This window comes from Caretta caretta, chromosome 3, assembly GCF_965140235.1.
Source record: "Caretta caretta isolate rCarCar2 chromosome 3, rCarCar1.hap1, whole genome shotgun sequence".
NCBI classification, from domain to species: Eukaryota; Metazoa; Chordata; order Testudines; family Cheloniidae; genus Caretta; species Caretta caretta.
In genome coordinates, this window is record NC_134208.1 from 75,666,422 (window position 1) to 75,687,911 (window position 21,490).

Below are 21,490 nucleotides of genomic sequence, written 5' to 3' on the forward strand. Positions count from 1 at the left end.
TCCAGGTTGCACCCTGTGGGGGGAGGGAAGAGGACAGTCACAGGCTCCTTCCCTGAGATTCTCTCCTAAGATTCAGGAGACGCCAGTGAAATTTTCCTTCCTGGTTTTACAAGCTGTGAGAATAGGAGTCCCATAACTATGGGGTGGGAACTTAAAAAAAACCAACCCTTACCTTCAATTGAATGCCCCTGATTCTGGCCTGGTCTCAGTGAAGGGAGCTTGTATGCAAGCTGCTCAACTATCTCAGCATGCATCTCACCCACACACCAGCACAAGCCAGGCTTTCCTGTAGCCTGCTCCAGTTTCTCAACATTGACTCTGCCCATATGTGGGTTGGGAGCTGGCTTGCTGTCTGTCTGCCATTTCTGAAGGGGGCGAGGAAAAGAGGTGCCCTTCTTCAGATCCTCCTCAGAAAGCCAAAAGATGATTTTTTTTTTAGCTTAGCAGTTTTGAGGAGATAAACTTCAAAGGCAATGATGAAACTAAGACATTTAGTTGAGCATTTTGTGAAAGCTCTGCTACAAGGGAAGACTTGGAGTCTTCCATGCATGCTGCTTGAAGGCACAGAATACTGAAGTATTCTTTCTGAGTGGTGATCCGAAGACCAGGCTCAGAGTAAAGATCTTATCTGCCCCATTTGCTCTAGAGATGGGGAATGCCCCTACTGTGAAACTGTGACATGGAGGGGACTGAGAAAATTCTATTCAAGAGAGAAGCAGTGGCCTGTCTTATAAGGCATTCTAACCTCTACTCCTTATTTCAAATTTATGTAACTTCTGCCATACTACTGCAGAGAAACAATAAATCAAATTCCAGCAAAGCTCACCAAATCACACTGTTAAGAGCATTAATTCAGCTTTTTAGACATCTAGAAGTATCTTGCTGAATAGCGACAGCTTTCCTTTTCTTATGTCAAGTTCAGCTCTCAGATGAGCAGTCTGTGATGGCAGCAAGCTTCTGGCTTCATTTTTTAAAAATATCATTCCACTCTAAATCAATATAAATCTGGAACAGCTAATTTCAACAGGTAAGACTGGACATAAGGAGTTTTCAATAAAATCACATGCAAATACCCCTTTCCATACACTATCCCACAATATTAAAAAAAAAATTCCCTTATTCTCCTATTTTGGATCTCAGGTGCATAAATATTAAAACAAGCATTTCTGGGGAAAGCAGCTAGCAAAACACAATCTGAAAACAGACAATCACAATCTGTGATGCTTTTACTGAGCTTTATCTAAGGTAAGTGAATCTTTATTTCCTAGATTTAGCAAAGAACATATTCAACCACATTGCAAATGCCAACGTGCAGGAAATCAGGTCAGACAGCAGACAATTCTACTACAAGATGAAAGGTGCTATTATTATCATCATGAAGAAACAATTATACCGCCTATGATTTTAAACATGCAAATAGTGAGGTTTTAGACAAAAAGAACCTAGACAATTATTCTAAAAGCTAATCTTGTTGGGATTATCTGAAGTAATCCAGAATCTATTAATTTAAATAATTTTAGTAATTTGGAACTAAATTTCTTCCCACTCTTTGGCATTGTGTAGTAATGAGTAGACAGCCAAAATTGGGAGAGGGGAAGGGAGTTGGCAGAATTTATTAAACAACTTGTATGTTGAGAGATGATTTAGAAAGAATTATGGTTTTTGTCTGTATTTTTTTAGTTACTAAACCAGAGTAGCAGATGCTGTGTAGTTTCTCTTAAATGCCTCTTTTATTTTAAAGTCACAATGGCTAAATCTATATAGTTATATCACATTATATCACTTTTGTTATATACGATAGGTATTTCTAAGGCAACTATCATCATTGCATCTTAGCTTCTAAAAGAACAATTTTGGTAGCACTAATGATATTCTCAAAAGGAAATTCCACTCTTATTGAAAGAAGAATAGAATATATTAACAACAGACATACAAAGGTGAAATAAGGGTCTAGTTTAAAACAACTCAAGCAAGGAAATTAAGATTTCCAGTCTGATCTTAATTTATCGTACTGAGTCCAAGATATTGTAGGAGGCAAAGATCAGTTTGAAGTTACATACTTGTATGTATTACAATACTCAGAAACAAGTAGGCTAAAGACTGAATGGCAGTGTTTTATAAAGGAAACATACAGAATCTTAATGATACTAGAATCACTAGGTTCCATTTTTGTTTTTATAGCAAGCTAGTAATTCAGCATGTTTTTTGAATTTCAGATAAATATACATAGTGTTTGGCTGCCTAACAAAAAGTAGAGCATCATTCCATTATAAACTATTTTCAATACCATGTGTCCCCCGGGTTGAACACTTGAGTAATTCTGACAGAAAAAGCAGGTCTTAGGTGCTACAGATATATTCAAGATGAAAACTAGATAGCCTTATGGCCTGGTTCCTGTAAACCTAATTTGGATCTAGATTGCTGCATGACTATCAATGTTGCCCTCCCTTTTTCAGCACTATTCTTTGGTGAGGAATACATGAACTAGAAAGGATTAATTTGAAATATATTTTTGTCTGTTTTCACTTTTCTGTGTGCTGTTTCAGTACCCATGTTGCAAGCAGTGAACCACATGTAACCGCATGCCAACTAAGAACTAAGAGGGGGCCAGGCCAGCTTTACATTTAAGCCATTATATTCTCTGATCTAACGTGAAGGGGGCTTTAGTCGGGGGGGGGGGGAAGGGGGCGGGAATCAAAGCTATATATATTGCATATAGCAAAAATGCTTTAGACACATGCTACAGAGCTACCTGGTATTGTGACACCACACGTTTTTTTTTGTTTTTTGTTAAAAAGTTCTCATTTTTACATTCTGACATCCTTGTGGTTAACTTCACTTCACTGGGAAGTAAAGCATTCACAACTATGGATGGCACTGCTGATCTACCTTTAGATCTCAACAAGACAGCTGCCTATATCAATGAATGTATTCAGGCACCAGCTAGGATAACACTTCTCTCGGGATTGACTTGTTATTCATATATTGTGCAGCATTTCTTCTACAAAATTATTCTTGCCTTGCTGTGACTTGTGATATGGTGCCCCATATATCTTAATTAAATATATCTTACACTCTTTAATCAACCATTTTTGTTGCTGCTTGATGAGGGAGGAGGTTGGCCTCTTGGAGACTGATTGGCCTCCTGGCAACCCAGAAGCGCTTGCATCAAAGGGGTAGCAGAAGTTCCAAGTACGTATCCATGCATCTATCTATGGTACTTATATATCTCCATTATTATAGCATCTAAGCGCACCAGTCTTCAAGGTATTTATCTTCACAACACTGCTGTGAGGCAGGGAAGTGCTACTATCCCCATTTTACAGATGGAGAAATGAGGCACAGAAAGACTAAGGGACCTGCTCAAGGCCACAAAGGAAGTCTATGGTAGAGCAGGTAATGGAACACGTCTTGTAAGCCCCAAGCTAGCGCCTTTGCCACTGGATCATCCTTCTTCCCAGACGCAGGAGGCCTCTCCCAGTGCAGGTGTAACTACTTTTACTCCCTTGCTATACCCCTTAGAGTTTGTAGAGGGTTACTTTCCCTTGGCTAACATATACAAAATTGTACTTTAGGTTATGTGTTGTTAGTTTCTGGACCTAGAGATCATTATGGACAATTCTTAATCATTTGCTCAGGCTGAATACAGTAGCCATACTTTTTCCTTTATAGAAAATTGATTAAGTTAGTATTAGGAAGGGAGGTTTGCCTTTCCCTGGAGCATCCCTTTGGGACCATACTGGTGTGCCTAGGATTAAAGGGCAGATGTTTGAGACACAATAGTAGGGAGACACTGGTGAAAGATGGGCTTGTGGCAGCCCTAGTTAAAAGTTGCATGTGGGCAATCTCCCATTTCAAGTAAGTTCCCTTTTATGGTGCACTTTGGCTATGAGACCATTTGTTGTTAATGTTGTATTTTTGACAGAAAGAAGTATCTTGTGGTAGAAGTTAGTTTTGTGGCCTTCCTTCCCATACCTTTAGTCACAGATTTAGGAACAGATTAGCGAAGGACATTACTGGGGAGGACAGAGAACATGGAAGAGGGTCTTATCACTGTACACAGTTTCAGGGCCCTAAAACCAAACATGTGCCTGCCTGCTATTGGTATGATCTGAATCTTAATATTTGGGATATGTAATAGGTGCCTTTGTGCTCTGTAATTACTTACCACCACAAGTGCCAGGTAACACTGGAGTTATTTCAACTGCCGTTGTAACCTCTATATATAATCCAGGTATCAGTGTTTTGGTTTTGTTCTGCTGGTCAAATTATATCTTTATTTAAACCTGTGTAACCCCCATCCATCCTCTTCAGAGTAGGGAATCAGTGACATTAGCCTTCAGTAGGGTCATATGGGTGACACCAAGGGCATGATTCAGGCCCTATGAATTCCATGATTGATCTATTTGCCAAGGAATCCACCTCTTGCTATGAAACTGTGCTGCAGCTTTCATTAATTTTTGTTTGTCTACAATCCTTTTGGCTGTAAAGATAACCTTGAAAACATGAATATAAACTATTTAATTAGGTCTCACTGAATCTGAAGACAGTCTGAAACAACAGCTCTAAGAGGTATTAATTGATCCATTCAGGTAAATGGGTTAACTCTGAAATGTAAGTAGAAAAATTTTAATGTCAATATTACCTATTTAACTGCTCACCATTTAAGAAAAAACAAGAGAAAACATGTTTCTCAGGTCTTATGCCAGTGGCGTAAGCCCAAACTGCCCCCTCCACAAGCTGCTGAGACTTCCAAGTTGCACCAGGCCTTTCTACCAACTGAGAACCATTCATAAGTATTATACTCATATTAAATGTAAAACAAAAAAAAGTTTGAGTGTGTTGTACAGGCATTTTAATTTAGCAAATTCATATATTTCAACTATTATAAAATTGTATTTGCAGTAAAAATGAAAACTTTTGTTGTCTCACCATTCATAAGCTAGGAATGTTTAGAGTATCTTGTAACATGAAATATATACTCTCACATTACACCCTACAAATATTTAATTAACAAGGATGCTGTCACAATTTTTTCTAATTTGTAATTGTGGATTTGGTATCTAACTAAAATATAATTTTCGCTACAGTATATATGCACAAAGAATACTTCCAGATATGCACTAGATCAAGATAATGTCCATGCCCAAATCATAATGATGTGCATTGTCAAATTACTGTACACAATAATACTTTCATTGTTCATTGTGCACTTGAAATGCATCAGTGCCAGCAAGCGCTGAAATTATGCTGTGAATGAGTATTCAATGAATAAACATTAAAGAGACACGTATCAGCAAATACCAAGACCATCAGCACAAAAATCCCAGAATCATAATGGTGGTCTTAAGTTAGCAGGATATAATTTTTTCAAAATGTGACTGTTAGGCTTCTTTGGGCAAAGTTACAAATTGACTCAAGCACTTTCAGAATTTAACAGGCTTTAGGAACAAATAACTTACAATAAGTTTAAAGGGCATTTTGGAAATATATTTTTCATTAGATGGGAAGAATGATAGTCTTGTACTTAAGGCACAGGACGGAGAATATCTTCCTGTATGATCTTGGGCAAAATCACTGAACCTCACTGTGCAGTACTTTCTCTACTGTAATGTGGAGAATAAGAATGCCTGCACACACAAGGGTGTTGTGAGCTTCACATTGTAAGCTTTGGACCTGATCCTGCAAACAGCATTGCACGCGAGTAACTTTATTCACGAGTAGTTAATGAGACTACTTATGTTTTTAAGTATTTGTAGGATCAAGGCCATAGATTATAAACTCCTCTGGACGTGAATCTTGTTTTCTAACACATTTGCATAGCAACAGATCAAATACAAATAATGAGAAACAAATAATAAACTCCGAACACTAACCATTTCTCCACTACACTGAAATTGATGAGATATCCTTAGAAACACAATCTTTAATTCAGAAACAGTGGGAAAAGATTTTAAACACAGACACATTATCCATTCAAGGAAAAACATGAACACTGAGAATAACAAGTAACTGTAAGAAACATTTTGAAATTCATGTTCATACTGTAAAATATATTGTTAATCTTATTATAGGTTATCCCCAAACTCTTTTACATTAGGAACAAATCATGAACCATCGCCCACAGCTTCGCACAAAAATTATTCACTATTATGATAACCATTATTATAAATGTGTAATACTGACTAATACCTAGAATAGCAAACAGAGTACAAATATTCTAATTGTAAAGGCACAGAAATTAATTAATTAAATAAATAAAAGCTATAGAAGACAACCCAAGAAAGGTACTACTAGAGAACTAGTTGCACTGCATTTATTACCAGGCAGAGCTAAATGACCATGTCCAGACCCATGAAATGGCATGCAAAATCCATAAACTTAAGTATAGTGAGGACAATGAATCCTTCGGTATATTGTGCTATTTACGCATATTTCCAAGTTCTCCGTTACTAACACAGAAATTGTCATCCTGCACATTTCCATTGATCTCTCTAGTACAGTATTCTGCTTTCAACAGTGGCAAATACCTGATGCTTCAGTGGAAAATGACCACTCTTCTCTCTATGCACTATGTTCTTAGCCACTTATGCAAAGCCGTATGTAAGGAGAGATTTCTTTCTGATTCCACCAGATTAAATTATGACTTGAATTCTGAAATATTTTTATTCATTTTTGCTTGCATAGCCAAGTGTTATTCATATAATATTTAATGCTCACTACATTTAAAACATCCAGCCACAGTATTTACCTTGCTGATTTTCTGTGACAGTAAATTCTGTAGGTTGCCCATATGTATTTCATTTGATTTAATGTTACTGCTCTTTAATTTTACTGACTCTCCCACAGTATACAATGAGGTAAGAGAGGGAATGATCATCTCTCATTACCTCTTCCTAATTTTGAATAATTCAGTCAAGTTCCTTTTTTTTAAAAACATGTTCTAATAATTTATTCTAGTTTTTACAATCTTGTCATATTGTTCCACTCATTCCATTAACCATTTTAGTCACCATTCTCCGCCATACATTTCCTAGGCAAAGAGGGTCTCAGAAAGCTGGCTGGGGCTTGGATAAGAGCGTCTCCAATTAAAACATTGGGTGTTTTAGTTAACATTTAGATTTACAAATATCTACTCTTCCTTAACAAGTCTCTCTGAACAGCTCTTTGCCCACTCAGCATTTTGGATTTTTTCACGTTTTTAGTTGCAGTTCTTTATCATTTCTAGGGATGCTGCTTCTTAAGTCACTGGTTTAGGGGTTCCAGGCCAGACATCAAAACTTATTTTTTCCCTCTCTAGGTAAAGTGGGGCTTCCTGCTGGGGGGTGAGAAGTTGGAAGGGGTTAATCCAGATACTGGTAGGGCAAATATTTAGTTTAACAACTTCCTTTCCTGTTACATGGATATAAGGCGGGACTTTTGGTAACATCATCATTGTTATCTCAACTTCAAGCTTCCTGACATAAACTACTAGCAACATACTACTGATATCTTCCTGTCTGCCTCAGTCTCAACAGTTATCTCAGAGTAAGTCTAGATGACTAATGGTAAAAATGCCAGCATTCAATCACTCCTAGCACTAGTGGAGCTGCACCACTGCTTGGGTGTCAGTAAGAGAACTGCGGAAAACGTGAATGTAAACACCACCTTACCCTTTTGCTCACTAAGCTTTTCAGAGCAGAAACCATGTCTTTTTGTGTATTTGTATAGCAGTTGGTATAATGAGACACCAATTCAAACTGGAGAAATACTGAAGGAAAATTTACTTATGGTAAATGCAGTGGAAGATTTGTTTAAAAGGAGGCCATTTTTGTAAAAAGACAGCACTGTACTTCTGCCACACTCAGAAGCATTTTTATTGGACACACAAGTGCTAGTCATAAAAGCTTCCTGAAGATTAATTCATAAATTGATATTCTCTGCACACTGGTGCCAGTGCTATATCTTCATCCTCATTTTCTTTACCCCTTGAAAGTATATTTCCTGCAGGCTAAGAAATTTGAGTTGATAAATGACTTCCTATACCATAAGCAACACACATGTTTCCTGCCTGATTAGTTCATGTAATTTATTAGAAAATTTACTTTGTGTGATGTAAATAGTTTGTGACCAGCACCTACACACAACTCACAAAATAGGACAGTCTACATAAGTAGGTTTGCCTCTAAATTAAATTTCTTTTCAACTACCTACATATACAGTCTATAGAAAAAGACAGTCATGAAAATTAATCTTAATTCTAGTGATCTTTTAGCATATACTTGTTCAGACAATTCTACACCTAATCTTAACAATTTATCTGGAATTACATTCCACAAAACTGTAGCCAGGAACAATACAATTCCCTGTCGTTTTCAGATCATACCGTAGCTTTTTACAATTCCTTGTTAGCTAACATTTAAAATCTGAGATCAGTTGCTGTGGAACAAGAGAGTCAGTAAGATTATATAAAGTAGTAATTAACCACTTCAACACAGCTCTCACTCCATAAATTAACAAAGATCTACTTAAGTATCTAAGATTTGATTACTGTACCACCTGATGTTGACGGATAATAGGGATGTAACAATATTCAGATGGACCTCCAAAACACAAATTATGGCTCCCTATGCAACTTCAATTGTATGCCCCTTTCTGGCACCAAACCAAAACGTTAGTTTTAAACTACAACACTTTTTGTCATACCCTGACAAAATTTCTTATCTACACTTATTCACCATTTATTAAAGAGCACCTATCCAAAACTCAATGCACCTTGCTAAATGTTAAGAATGCAAGCACACTAATCTAAACAAAAGCAAAGCCATCAGCCTACCTAAATTAAGAATAAATCCACCCTAGCCCAAAATACTAGCTTCCAGGCACACAGATCCCTGCCCCCAGATCACCACTTCCTTCCCAAAAGCCTGTGAGAAAAAAAATGACCTTTGAAGTATGCCCCAAAGATCAACAGCTTTGGGCTATTTTGGAATGGAAGATGAGAGAGTGGTGCATGAATTCCAAAGCTAAGGGCTCCTTACAGAGAACTCTCTAACAGTAGCGGCTCCATCTCTTCTAAATAAAAGGGATTCAGGCTTACGCATATCCACTGATCATAATTGTGGCAATATGGTCTGGAGAGAGAGATGGTGTCTCAGACAGACAGTCCCAAGCCCGTTAGAACTTTATAAATAAAAAATACCACTTTAAACTCCACCCATAAACCAGCAGGCAGCCAGTGTAGATCATGAGCTCAGAGCGAGAAATTTCACATAACAAGTGAGCAACCGCTTTCTGCATTAGCTTCAGGTCCTGAGCTGATATATGATGTAGTCCCACATACAGTAACAAAGGTATGGATCATGCAGGTGGTCAGCATTCAAAATAAATTATTGCAATCTCAGAGAGCCAGTGAGGCCTAGCGGACAGAGCACTGAACTGGGATTCAGAAGACCTGGGTTCTATTCTCAGCTCTGCCACTGGCCTCCTGGGTGACCAAGAAGCAAGTTAATTTACTTCCGTGCCTCTGTTTCCACCTATGTAAAATGGGAATTTAAAGCACTGAGATCTCTACGGCTGAAAAGTGCTATATATGAGCTAGGTATTAGTATCTCCTCATCAGACATATAGGAGTCTTAATGATCATCTAACAGCAGCTAGGGGTCCAACACTACTCTCAGATTGTAGTAATAAATAGTGGGAACACACCTTTCTTTAAAGTGGCAGATATAAACCCTGCCATATCTTCTAAGTCCTTCTCCCAATTTACCAACATCTCTCATTTTATCTAGATGGAATTTAAGCCACTGAACCCTCATCCATGTTCCAATCTCCACTGAAAATACTAGGCAGAACATTTGAAAACATTGGCTGGGTCAGATGAAAGATCTATAGAACTGGATGTTGTCAGTATTCTGTAGATATCCCAATCCATAACTCTTCCTGGGTACTTTAAATAAGGGAGTGGGTGGGGACAAATCTTAGGGGGTGACAGTGTTTAAGGGGCATTTCATCAATGCTTGAGGACAAAAGATCAATATATTGTCCAAGTAAGCCATCAAAAGATTGAGTTTGCTCGTAAAATATCTCCCCTCACAGCCATCCAGAAACACTTAGAGTTCAACGAACCTCCAAGAATGGACCATCAAAGTAAGTTCTAAATGGAGGGGAGGACTGCAACCTGAAACTGCAGAATACCACACCTGGCCAAAATTTTCACTTGTCCCACTTCCACTCTCAAATGCAAACACCAGTCAAGAATGTGGCCAGATAAATGAGTTGAGCCAGAAACTACCTGGGATAGTGGCTACGAAAACCTGAACTATCTCAGAAGAGATGTCCTCAATGAAGATATTAGAGTCACTGAGTATTATTAGCCTCAGTGTCTCCAACACCACCTTAGTGGAAAATTAATAGTTCATGCAGAGACTTGCAGTGGACACTAACACAAGCCCCATGGTTCCTGGGACACACATGCGAGATAAATATGCTGTATTTAGGCTTGGCAAAATTTGGGGTTTTTTAACATAATTTTGAAGGATAACATCAATGTTTATTCTTAAGCATTTTTTTCTATTTTTATCTATTTAAATTCACAGTGGCATAAAATTATGCATTTAAATCATTTTTATTTGTATTAATTCAAATTATTACAGTTGTGGGAAATTGTGGGGATGTCAGGCAACAGGGGGTGTCAGGCAATTATTCATTGACAGTAGATGCTGAGATTCAAAAAGTTAAAGCCTTATAACCATTAAAACCCAAATTGGCAACATCATGTCAAAATATACAAAGTAAATATCCTTAAATCCAGCTCTAATAAATTCTCAAACAGCATTTTTCTTTCTTTGCCTATCTGCAATTTTTGATTATTAGCAATATAAATATTTTTGTCAGTTTGTGTTTATGGTGAAATCAACGTTTACCAACATTTACCAATAAAAATCTAATCCTTCAAAGCCTAGCTGTATTTGATCCAGTTTAGAGGGGAGAAACTTGCACTTCTGGCTGGATGCAAATAGCACAGCCACAACAGTACCTCACCCTTTGCTAGCTCATTCCCTTCTTCTCCTCTGTTTTGGTGGCCCTTTCCTTATCACCTCTCCTCAAACTGAGTAATGCAAGCGCAATATTTAAAAAACAACTGAAGCTACGAACTTCAAGCATGGCTTGCTTTATAGTTCTCATAGAAGAAAATCAAGTTTGAACAAACTCAGTTCATTGTGTGTAAAGTTAACACTTAGGGTCAAATGTAGTCCTGCCATAAACTGGTACCACTCCTACTGACTTCAGTGAGAGTTCCACTGTCTAATGCCAAGGATGAATTTGATCTAGTTGGAACACATACATGTGTGTTCAAATTCCCCCCCCCACACCTTCCTTCTCTCTCATTTGTTCATTACAAAGCTCAAAACATAGAGCAACTTGGAACGCTGTGCATGCTTAGCTGTTTAAACTGGTCTCTTGGGTTAAGGTCACGCTGGTTTAAGGGATATTGCTAAAGAGCTAGATTATAACCTTACAATGTGGTGTGAATCAGAAGCAGCACAGCGTCACAGTGTCAGAATCAGACTAGAAAATGAGTTCTGACTTAGAGAATCACAAACATAAAAAGACAGTGATATAGGCCCTAAAAATGTGACACTACCTTTGTTTTGGGAAATAACACAAATTAGGCAGTGTTGGTACTGCACTGTTTACTTTACAGAACTACTCAACTGCAATAGGGATAATTATATGTGAAAACTCTGTCTAAAAATATTTCAGGTCCAATACCTAAAATAAATACCTGACATGATAAAAAAATACAGTAGAACTTTACTAATTAGTAACTCATTCTAGATAAGTGATTTTTGATAATTAACAAATTAATTACTAAACGAGATTGGTACATCACAAAATGTGATTTGCTCATTTATTTTGTCAATTGCAGTTTGTAATTAATGGTCTGAATATTTTGAAATGTAGTAGTAGTACTCCCGTATATTTTGTTACTGTAAGGAGTTGTTACTAAGACTTCAATAGGGCACTCTCTTTTTTTTTTTGAAAGGTCAGGAAAGACCACCAGTTTTGTATGTGGATTATAAAGTGATCAAAAAAGTAAATTTCTACTATTTTTTAAAAATCCAGAAACTACCTTGGTAAATACAAAATATATCAGTTTTTATTTGCATTATTCATATGATTTTAATTTGTTAACTGTTAATTAAAACATTTACAATTTTAGCAGGAATCAAAATAATTCTTGTAAAGGTTAAAAATAGTTGTTCCTACCTCTACTTTTGTTCGATAAAGGATGAGACGCTTAAGACTGCACACTTTGGCAATGTGGATGAAAGCCTGAGGTGGTAGCTTATCACAGGAGGAGAGATTTAATTCCTGAAGGTTTGGACACATCTCAGCAATGACCTCTAAGCAAGTCTCATTGAGGAAATGGCCACAAGCCAACTCAAGGCGCACTAGTTCAGAGCCACAAACTTTCAGGAACCTGTAAAAAGCACATATTATATGAATTAAAAGGTAGGGAAATATAGGTTTCTGTGGAAATTTTGGAACACTGTCAAAAATAACAGGTTTCAGAGTAGCAGCCGTGTTAGTCTGTATTCGCAAAAAGAAATGGAATACTGGTGGCAGCTTAGAGACTAACAAATTTATTTGAGCATAAGCTTTCTTGAGCTACAGCTCACTTCATCGGATGCATTCATTCAGTGGAAAATAAGGTGGGGAGATTTATATACATAGAGAACATGAAACAATGGGTGTTGCCATACACACTGTAACGAGAGTGATCAGGTAAGGTGAGCTATTACCAGCAGGAGAGCGGGGGGGGGGGGGGGAAGGTGGAACCTTTTGTAGTGATAATCAAGGTGGGCCATTTCCAGAAGTTGACAAGAACGTCTGAGGAACAGTTTGGGGGGGGAGAATAAACAAGGGAAAATAGTTTTACTTTGTGTAATGACCCATCCACTCCCAGTCTCTACTCAAGCCTAAGTTAAGTGTATCCAGTTTTCAATTTAATTCCAATTCAGCAGTCTCTCCTTGGAGTCTGTTTTTGAAGTTTTTTTGTTGAAGAATTGCAACTTTTAGGTCTGTAATCGAGTGACCAAAGTGTTCTGAAGTGTTCTCCAACTGGTTTTTGAATGTTATAATTCTTGATATCTGATTTGTGTCCATTTATTCTTTTACGTAGACACTGTCCAGTTTGGCCAATGTACATGTCAGAGGGGCATTGCTGGAATATATCACATTGGTAGATGTGCAGGTGAACGAGCCTCTGATAGTGTGGCTGATGCGATTAGGCCCTATGATGGTGTCCCCTGAATAGATATGTGGACACAGTTGGCAATGGGCTTTGTTGCAAGGATAGGTTCCTGGGTTAGTGGTTCTGTTGTGTGGTGTGAGGTTGCTGGTGAGTATTTGCTTCAGGTTGGGGAACTGTCTGTAAGCAAGGATTGGCCTGTCTCCCAAGATCTGTGAGAGTGATGGGTCGTCCTTCAGGATAGATTGCAGATCCTTGATGATGTGCTGGAGAGGTTTTAGTTGGGGGCTGAAGGTGATGGCTAGTGGCGTTCTGTTATTTTCTTTGTTGGGCCAGTCCTGTAGTAGGTGACTTCTGGGTACCCTTCTGGCTCTGTCAATCTGTTTCTTCACTTCAGCAGGTGAGTATTGTAGTTGTAAGAATGCTTGATAGAGATCTTGTAGGTGTTTGTCTCTGTCTGAGGGGTTGGAGCAAATGCGGTTGTATCGCAGAGCTTGGCTGTAGACGATGGATTGTGTGGTGTGGTCAGGGTGAAAGCTGGAGGCATGTTGGTAGGAATAGCGGTCAGTAGGTTTCCGGTATAGGGTGGTGTTTATGTGACCATCGCTTATTAGCACTGTAGCGTCCAGGAAGTGGATCTCTTGTGTGGACTGGTCCAGGCTGAGGTTGATGGTGGGATGGAAATTGTTGAAATCATGGTGGAATTCCTCAAGGGCTTCTTTTCCATGGGTCCAGATGATGAAGATGTCATCAATGTAGCGCAAGTAGAGTAGGGGCGTTAGGGGACGAGAGCTGAGGAAGCGTTGTTCTAAGTCATCCATAAAAATGTTGACATACTGTGGGGACATGCGGGTACTCATAGCAGTGCCGCTGATTTGAAGGTATACATTGATACATTGTCCCCAAATGTGAAATAGTTATGAGTGAGGACAAAGTCACAAAGTTTAGCCACCAGGTTTGCCATGACATTATCGGGGATACTGTTCCTGATGGCTTGTAGTCCATCTTTGTGTGGAATGTTGGTGTAGAGGGCTTCTACATCCATAGTGGCCAGGATGGTGTATTCTGGAAGATCACCGATGGACTGTAGTTTCCTCAGGAAGTCAGTGGTGTCTCGAAGATAGCTGGGAGTGCTGGGAGTGTAGGGCCTGACGAGGGAGTCTACATAGCCAGACAATCCTGCTGTCAGGGTGCGAATGCCTGAGATGATGGGGCATCCAGGATTTCCAGGTTTATGGATCTTGGGTAGCAGATAGAATACCCCAGGTTGGGGTTCCAGGGGTGTGTCTGTGCAGATTTGTTCTTGTGCTTTTTCAGGGAGTTTCTTGAGCAAATGGTGTAGTTTCTTTTGGTAACCCTCAGTGGGATCAGAGGGTAATGGCACACCTGAGGAAATCTATTAAATGGAAAAAAAACTTTAAAAAATGGGTTAATTCGATGTCAAGGTAAGAGATCAAGCACTCAAAAGTGAAGATATTCCAAAAGTTATGTTTACTCCATCAACATTCACTCAACAATGTTGCATATCCTGGATAGCTTTTGGTGTTCTCCAATGAATCATACAATAAGGCAGACCCGCCGACAGCGGGGGGCAAAGGGGGCAACTGCCCAGGGGCCTGGGCCATTTAAAAGGGCCTGTGGCCCCCGGCCACCACCACTGCCGCAGTAGCAGCGGCGGTGGCAGTAGGGAGCCCTGGGCCTTTTTAAATCACCTGCGTGGGCCACAGGGCTCCTGGGCACCCACTGGCAGGCCCCTTCTCCCCGCACCTCCTACCAGCAGCAGGCCCCGCCAATCAGCTTGTCCTCCTCCCCCCCAGTGCCTGCTGCCCACCATCGTCAGCTGTTTGGCAGTACGCTAGAGGTGCTGGGGGAGAGTGAGGAGCAAGGGGTCGGACAGGGCCTGGGCAATGCATGGCACAGACGCCAGGAGTGGAAGGGGCAGGACCAGCCCCTTCCAGCTGCTGTGATGCTGCTCTGCAGCCCTGTGCAGCGGCTGCCTGAGAGAGCCTGGCTAGGAAGGTGAATTCCGCTCCCTTCCCAGGCTCAGATGGTGGGGTCCCCGACAGCCGACCCGGGCGGGGAGTGGAAGCTGCCTCCTCTCCAGCCAGGTTCTCTCAGGTAGCTGCCAGGCAGGGCTGCAGAGCAGCGACCAGGAGGGGCCAGCGTTAAAAGTGGCTCCCTCCTGTTCCCTGCCTGGGCTCCTGCCCGGCAGGGAGAGCAGCAGAACGTGGCAGGGAGATAGGCACATGTAGAAGCCCTGGCCGTGCCGGAAGAGTGCATCCAGAAGCACAGCCAGCAGCTCGCTGGGCACCAGCGGGGGCCCACTGACTGTTCTGCCCTGGGGCCTGGAATTGCTGTCGGCGGGCCTGCAATAAGGTTTACATTTAACAAAGGTAAAAAAAGAAGAAAATACTACATTACTGCCAAGTGCTAAGTTCATGTTACTAGAGCAGCCCAAAACCACAACTCTACTGGGAAAAGGGTTTGGAAAAAGAGTGGTGTGTTTGTTTAAATTACAAAAAAAAATTTCTTACTATCAGCCCTGCAAACTAAGTTGAACTCTGTTCCTATCTTGTGACTTACCAGTTACTAGTGACTTCAAATGCAACCAGATATAACAGTGATCCTGTTTTGTTACAATTTTAAATGACCACTGCAAGTCTGATTTTGACACTGGCCTGCAACTTTCTGCCTGAAATTTCTTGTAGTAAGTCTCTGCCCATGAGAAAAATGTGTGAGAGAGAAAGTTTGAGGTTAATTGGATAAGACATTTGAAAGCTAGAGGATCTGAGAAAAACTAGTGTTTCATCACTGTTAGAAAAATTGTTCTATTTCTTTTTTCCACAAATAAGTTCAAACGAACAATGTAAAAATTTAAAGCTTGTTTTACAATACACTAATCCTCAAGGAGAACTAATTCACAGAAGTAGGTTGGTGTAAAAAGGTTGAAGCTATCAGAGACTGAATATTCAAAACACTTAGAAACTGTGAGGGTCTCTGCATGCATTACAACAACTTCTGTCGGAGGTCTGCTGAATTCTACAAGCTCGGTTCCATCTAATCTAAGCTTTCTTTAAAAAAGTAGTAAGCTCATAGTTCCTTTTCATTGCAAAGGAAACCTTCAAAATGCAAATCAATCACAAGGTTTACAAGTTTGATATTGCATAAAATCATATATATTTTAATATTCTCTAAGTTTCACCTGTTTCCCCCACAGAAGAGACTAGTTCAGCTCACCCCAGTGCTTCCTGGAGTGATGGAGTCTCTGTAAGTAGGGGGCAGATGCCTGCTTTGGAAATTTGTCAACTCTAGAGTATTTTAGAAAAAACTATCCCCATTGGTGGTAGCACCAATGCAGCTGCACCATGAAAAGCCTAGTGCAGTTAAGGCTGCCATAGCTTCAGACATTTTTAGCACCAAGCCAATTAAAGTCTCCTGAATGTGTTTAATTGATATAGTGGAAAAATGCTTTAAGTTATCAGAGCCTTTTCAACAACAAGGCTCATATTGTTGCCGTTGAACAGGTGTTGGCTTAAGTAGGATTTATTTTTATTTTTTGCTAAAACTGCCTATGGTACTGAAGAAGCTGGACACTTAAGAGAAGCAGGATCCAGGGGGACATGCCCCTAGCATACTAAACAATAGGACACTTGAACTCCCTGGCTTTCTTCACATAGGGTATGTCTACACTACGGAATAAGGTCGAATTTATAGAAGTCGGTTTTTTAGAAATCGGTTTTATAAATTCGAGTGTGTGTGTCCCCACAGAAAATGCTCTAAGTGCATTAAGTGCATTAACTCGGCGGAGCGCTTCCACAGTACCGAGGCAAGCGTCGACTTCCGGAGCGTTGCACTGTGGGTAGCTATCCCACAGTTCCCGCAGTCTCCGCTGCCCATTGGAATTCTGGGTTGAGATCCCAATGCCTGATGGGGCTAAAACATTGTCGCGGGTGGTTCTGGGTACATATCGTCAGCCTCCCGTTCCCTCCCTCCCCCCGTGAAAGCAAGGGCAGACAATCATTTCGCGCCTTTTTTCCTGAGTTACCTGTGCAGACGCCATACCATGGCAAGCATGGAGCCCGCTCAGGTAACCGTCACCCTAGGTCTCCTGGGTGCTGGCAGACGCGGTACGGCATTGCTACACAGTAGCAGCAACCCCTTGCCTTGTGGCAGCAGACGGTACAGTACGACTGGTAGCCGTCATCGTCATGTCTGAGGTGCTCCTGGTCGCCTCTGTGAGGTCGATCAGGAGCGCCTGGGCAGACATGGGCACAGGGACTAAATTTGGAGTGACTTGACCAGGTCATTCTCTTTAGTCCTGCAGTCAGTCCTATTGAACCGTCTTATGGTGAGCGGGCAGGCGATACGGACTGCTAGCAGTCGTGCTGTACCATCTTCTGCCGAGCAGTCATGAGATGTGGATGGCATGCAGTCCTTCTGCACCGTCTGCTGCCAGCCAAAGATGTAAAAGATAGATGGAGTGGGTCAAAACAAGAAATAGACCAGATTTGTTTTGTACTCATTTGCTTCCCCCCCCTCCCCTGTCTAGGGGACTCATTCTTCTAGATCACACTGCAGTCAAGGTGCAGCGAGGTAAATCTAGCCATGTATCAATCAGAGGCCAGGCTAACCTTCTTGCTCCAATAAGGACAATAACTTAGGTGCACCATTTCTTATTGGAACCCTCTGTGAAGTCCTGCCTGAAATACTCCTTGATGTAAAGCCACCCCCTTTGTTGATTTTAGCTCCCTGAAGCCAACCCTGTAAGCGCCCCTCCCAGCGTCAGAGCAATGGCAAACAATCGGGCATCTGAGAGTGCTGTCCAGAGCAGTCACAATGGAGCGCTCTGATGGGGCTAAAACATTGTCGCGGGTGGTTCTGGGTACGTGTCGTCAGGCCCCCGTTCTCTCCCTCCCTCCGTGAAAGCAAGGGCAGACAATCATTTCGCGCCTTTTTTCCTGAGTTACCTGTGCAGACGCCATACCACAGCAAGCATGGAGCCCGCTCAGGTAACCGTCACCCTATGTCTCCTGGGTGCTGGCAGACGCGGTACGGCTTTGCTGCACAGTAGCAGCAACCCCTTGCCTTCTGGCAGCAGACGGTGCAATACGATTGGTAGTCGTCCTCATCGTGTCCGAGGTGCTCCTGGCCGCGTCGGCTGGGAGCGCCTGGGCAGACATGGGCGCAGGGACTAAATTTGGAGTGACTTGACCAGGTCATTCTCTTTAGTCCTGCAGTCAGTCCTATTGAACCGTCTTATGGTGAGCAGGCAGGCGATACGGACTGCTAGCAGTCGTACTGTACCATCTTCTGCCAGGCAGGCAAGAGATGAGGATTGCTAGCAGTCGTATTGCACCATCTTCTGCCAGGCAGGCAAGAGATGGGGATGGCTAGCAGGCGTACTGTACCATCTTCTGCCGAGCAGCCATGAGATGTGGATGGCACGCAGTCCTTCTGCACCGTCTGCTGCCAGCCAAAGATGTAAAAGATAGATGCAGTGGGTCAAAACAAGAAATAGACCAGATTTGTTTTGTACTCATTTGCCTCCTCCCCTGTCTAGGGGACTCATTCCTCTAGGTCACACTGCAGTCACTCACAGAGAAGGTGCAGCGAGGTAAATCTAGCCATGTATCAATCAGAGGCCAGGCTAACCTCCTTGTTCCAATAACAACGATAACTTAGGTGCACCATTTCTTATTGGAACCCTCCGTGCAGTCCTGCCTGAAATACTCCTTGATGTACAGGCACCCCCTTTGTTGATTTTAGCTTCCTGAAGCCAACCCTGTAAGCCGTGTCGTCAGTCGCCCCTCCCTCCGTCAGAGCAACGGCAGACAATCGTTCCGCGCCTTTTTTCTGTGCGGACGCCATACCACGGCAAGCATGGAGCCCGCTCAGCTCACTTTGGCAATTAGGAGCACATTAACCACCACACGCATTATTCAGCAGTATATGCAGCACCAGAACATGGCAACGCGATACCGGGCGAGGAGGCGACGTCAGCGCGGTCCCGTGAGTGATCAGGACATGGACACAGATTTCTCTGAAAGCATGGGCCCTGACAATGCATGCATCATGGTGCTAATGGGGCAGGTTCATGCTGTGGAACGCCGATTCTGGGCTCGGGAAACAAGCACAGACTGGTGGGACCGCATAGTGTTGCAGGTCTGGGACGATTCCCAGTGGCTACGAAACTTTCGCATGCGTAAGGGCACTTTCATGGAACTTTGTGACTTGCTTTCCCCTGTCCTGAAGCGCATGAATACCAAGATGAGAGCAGCCCTCACAGTTGAGAAGCGAGTGGCGATAGCCCTGTGGAAGCTTGCAACGCCAGACAGCTACCGGTCAGTTGGGAATCAATTTGGAGTGGGCAAATCTACTGTGGGGGCTGCTGTGATGCAAGTAGCCCACGCAATCAAAGATCTGCTGATATCAAGGGTAGTGACCCTGGGAAATGTGCAGGTCATAGTGGATGGCTTTGCTGCAATGGGATTCCCTAACTGTGGTGGGGCTATAGATGGAACCCATATCCCTATCTTGGCACCGGAGCACCAAGCCGCCGAGTACATAAACCGCAAGGGGTACTTTTCGATAGTGCTGCAAGCTCTGGTGGATCACAAGGGACGTTTCACCAACATCAACGTGGGATGGCCGGGAAAGGTGCATGATGCTCGCATCTTCAGGAACTCTGGTCTGTTTCAAAAGCTGCAGGAAGGGACTTTATTCCCAGACCAGAAAATAACTGTTGGGGATGTTGAAATGCCTATATGTATCCTTGGGGACCCAGCCTACCCCTTAATGCCATGGCTCATGAAGCCGTACACAGGCAGCCTGGACAGTGGTCAGGAGCTGTTCAACTACAGGCTGAGCAAGTGCAGAATGGTGGTAGAATGTGCATTTGGACGTTTAAAGGCGCGCTGGCGCAGTTTATTGACTCGCTTAGACCTCAGCGAAACCAATATTCCCACTGTTATTACTGCTTGCTGTGTGCTCCACAATATCTGTGAGAGTAAGGGGGAGACGTTTATGGCGGGGTGGGAGGTTGAGGCAAATCGCCTAGCTGCTGGTTACGCGCAGCCAGACACCAGGGCGGTTAGAAGAGCACAGGAGGGCGCGGTACGCATCAGAGAAGCTTTGAAAAACAGTTTTATGACTGGCCAGGCTACGGTGTGAAAGTTCTGTTTGTTTCTCCTTGATGAACCCCCCCACCCCTTGGTTCACTCTACTTCCCTGTAAGCTAACCACCCTCCCCTCCTCCCTTTAATCATTGCTTGCAGAGCCAATAAAGTCATTGCTGCTTCACAGTCATGCATTCGTTATTCATTCATCACACAACTAGGGGGATGACTACCAAGGTATCCCAGGAGGGGTGGTGGAGGAGGGAAGGAAAATGCCACACAGCACTTTAAGCACAGCACTTTAAAAGTTTACAACTTTAAAATTTATTGAATGACAGCCTTCTTTTTTTTGGGCAATCCTCTGTGGGGGAGTGGCTGGTTGGCCGGAGGCCTCCCCACCGCGTTCTTGGGCGTCTGGGTGTGGAGGCTATGGAACTTGGGGAGGAGGGCGGTTGGTTACAGAGGGGCTGCAGTGGCAGTCTGTGCTCCAGCTGCCTTTGCTGCAGCTCAACCATACACTGGAGCATACTGGTTTGGTCCTGCAGCAGCCTCAGCATTGAATCCTGCCTCCTCTCATCACGCTGCCGCCACCTTTGAGCTTCAGCCCTGTCTTCAGCCCGCCACTTACTCTCTTCAGCCCGCCACTTACTCTCTTCAGCCCGCCACCTCTCCTCCCGGTCATTTTGTGCTTTCCTGCACTCTGACATTATTTGCCTCCACGCATTCGTCTGTGCTCTGTCAGTGTGGGAGGACAGCATGAGCTCGGAGAACATTTCATCGCGAGTGCGTTTTTTTTTCTTTCTAAGCTTCACTAGCCTCTGGGAAGGAGAAGATCCTGTGATCATTGAAACACATGCAGCTGGTGGAGAAAAAAAAAGGGACAGCGGTATTTAAAAAGACACATTTTATAAAACAGTGGCTACACTCTTTCAGGGTAAACCTTGCTGTTAACATTACATACATAGCACATGTGCTTTCGTTACAAGGTCGCATTTTGCCTCCTCCCACCGCGTGATTTTGGTTGAATGCCAGCAAACATACACTGCAATGCTTTGTTCTACAGTGATTCCCCAGTACGTGTTGCTGGCCTGGAGTGGTAAAGTGTCCTACCATGAAGGACGAAATAAGGCTGCCCTCC

General features: G+C 42.4%; 1 protein-coding gene across 4 annotated transcripts in view; it reads right to left on the minus strand.

Annotated features, from left to right (window-relative positions):
• Window positions 1–21,490, minus strand: part of FBXL4 (F-box and leucine rich repeat protein 4) — a 125,067-nt gene that overhangs the window by 36,559 nt on the left and 67,018 nt on the right. For all 4 annotated transcript variants that reach the window (XM_048844947.2, XM_048844944.2, XM_048844946.2 and 1 more), the window contains exon 5: window positions 12,253–12,466. In XM_048844947.2, the coding sequence (XP_048700904.1) occupies window positions 12,253–12,466 (214 nt within the window). The remainder of the gene's footprint in view (window positions 1–12,252; window positions 12,467–21,490) is intronic.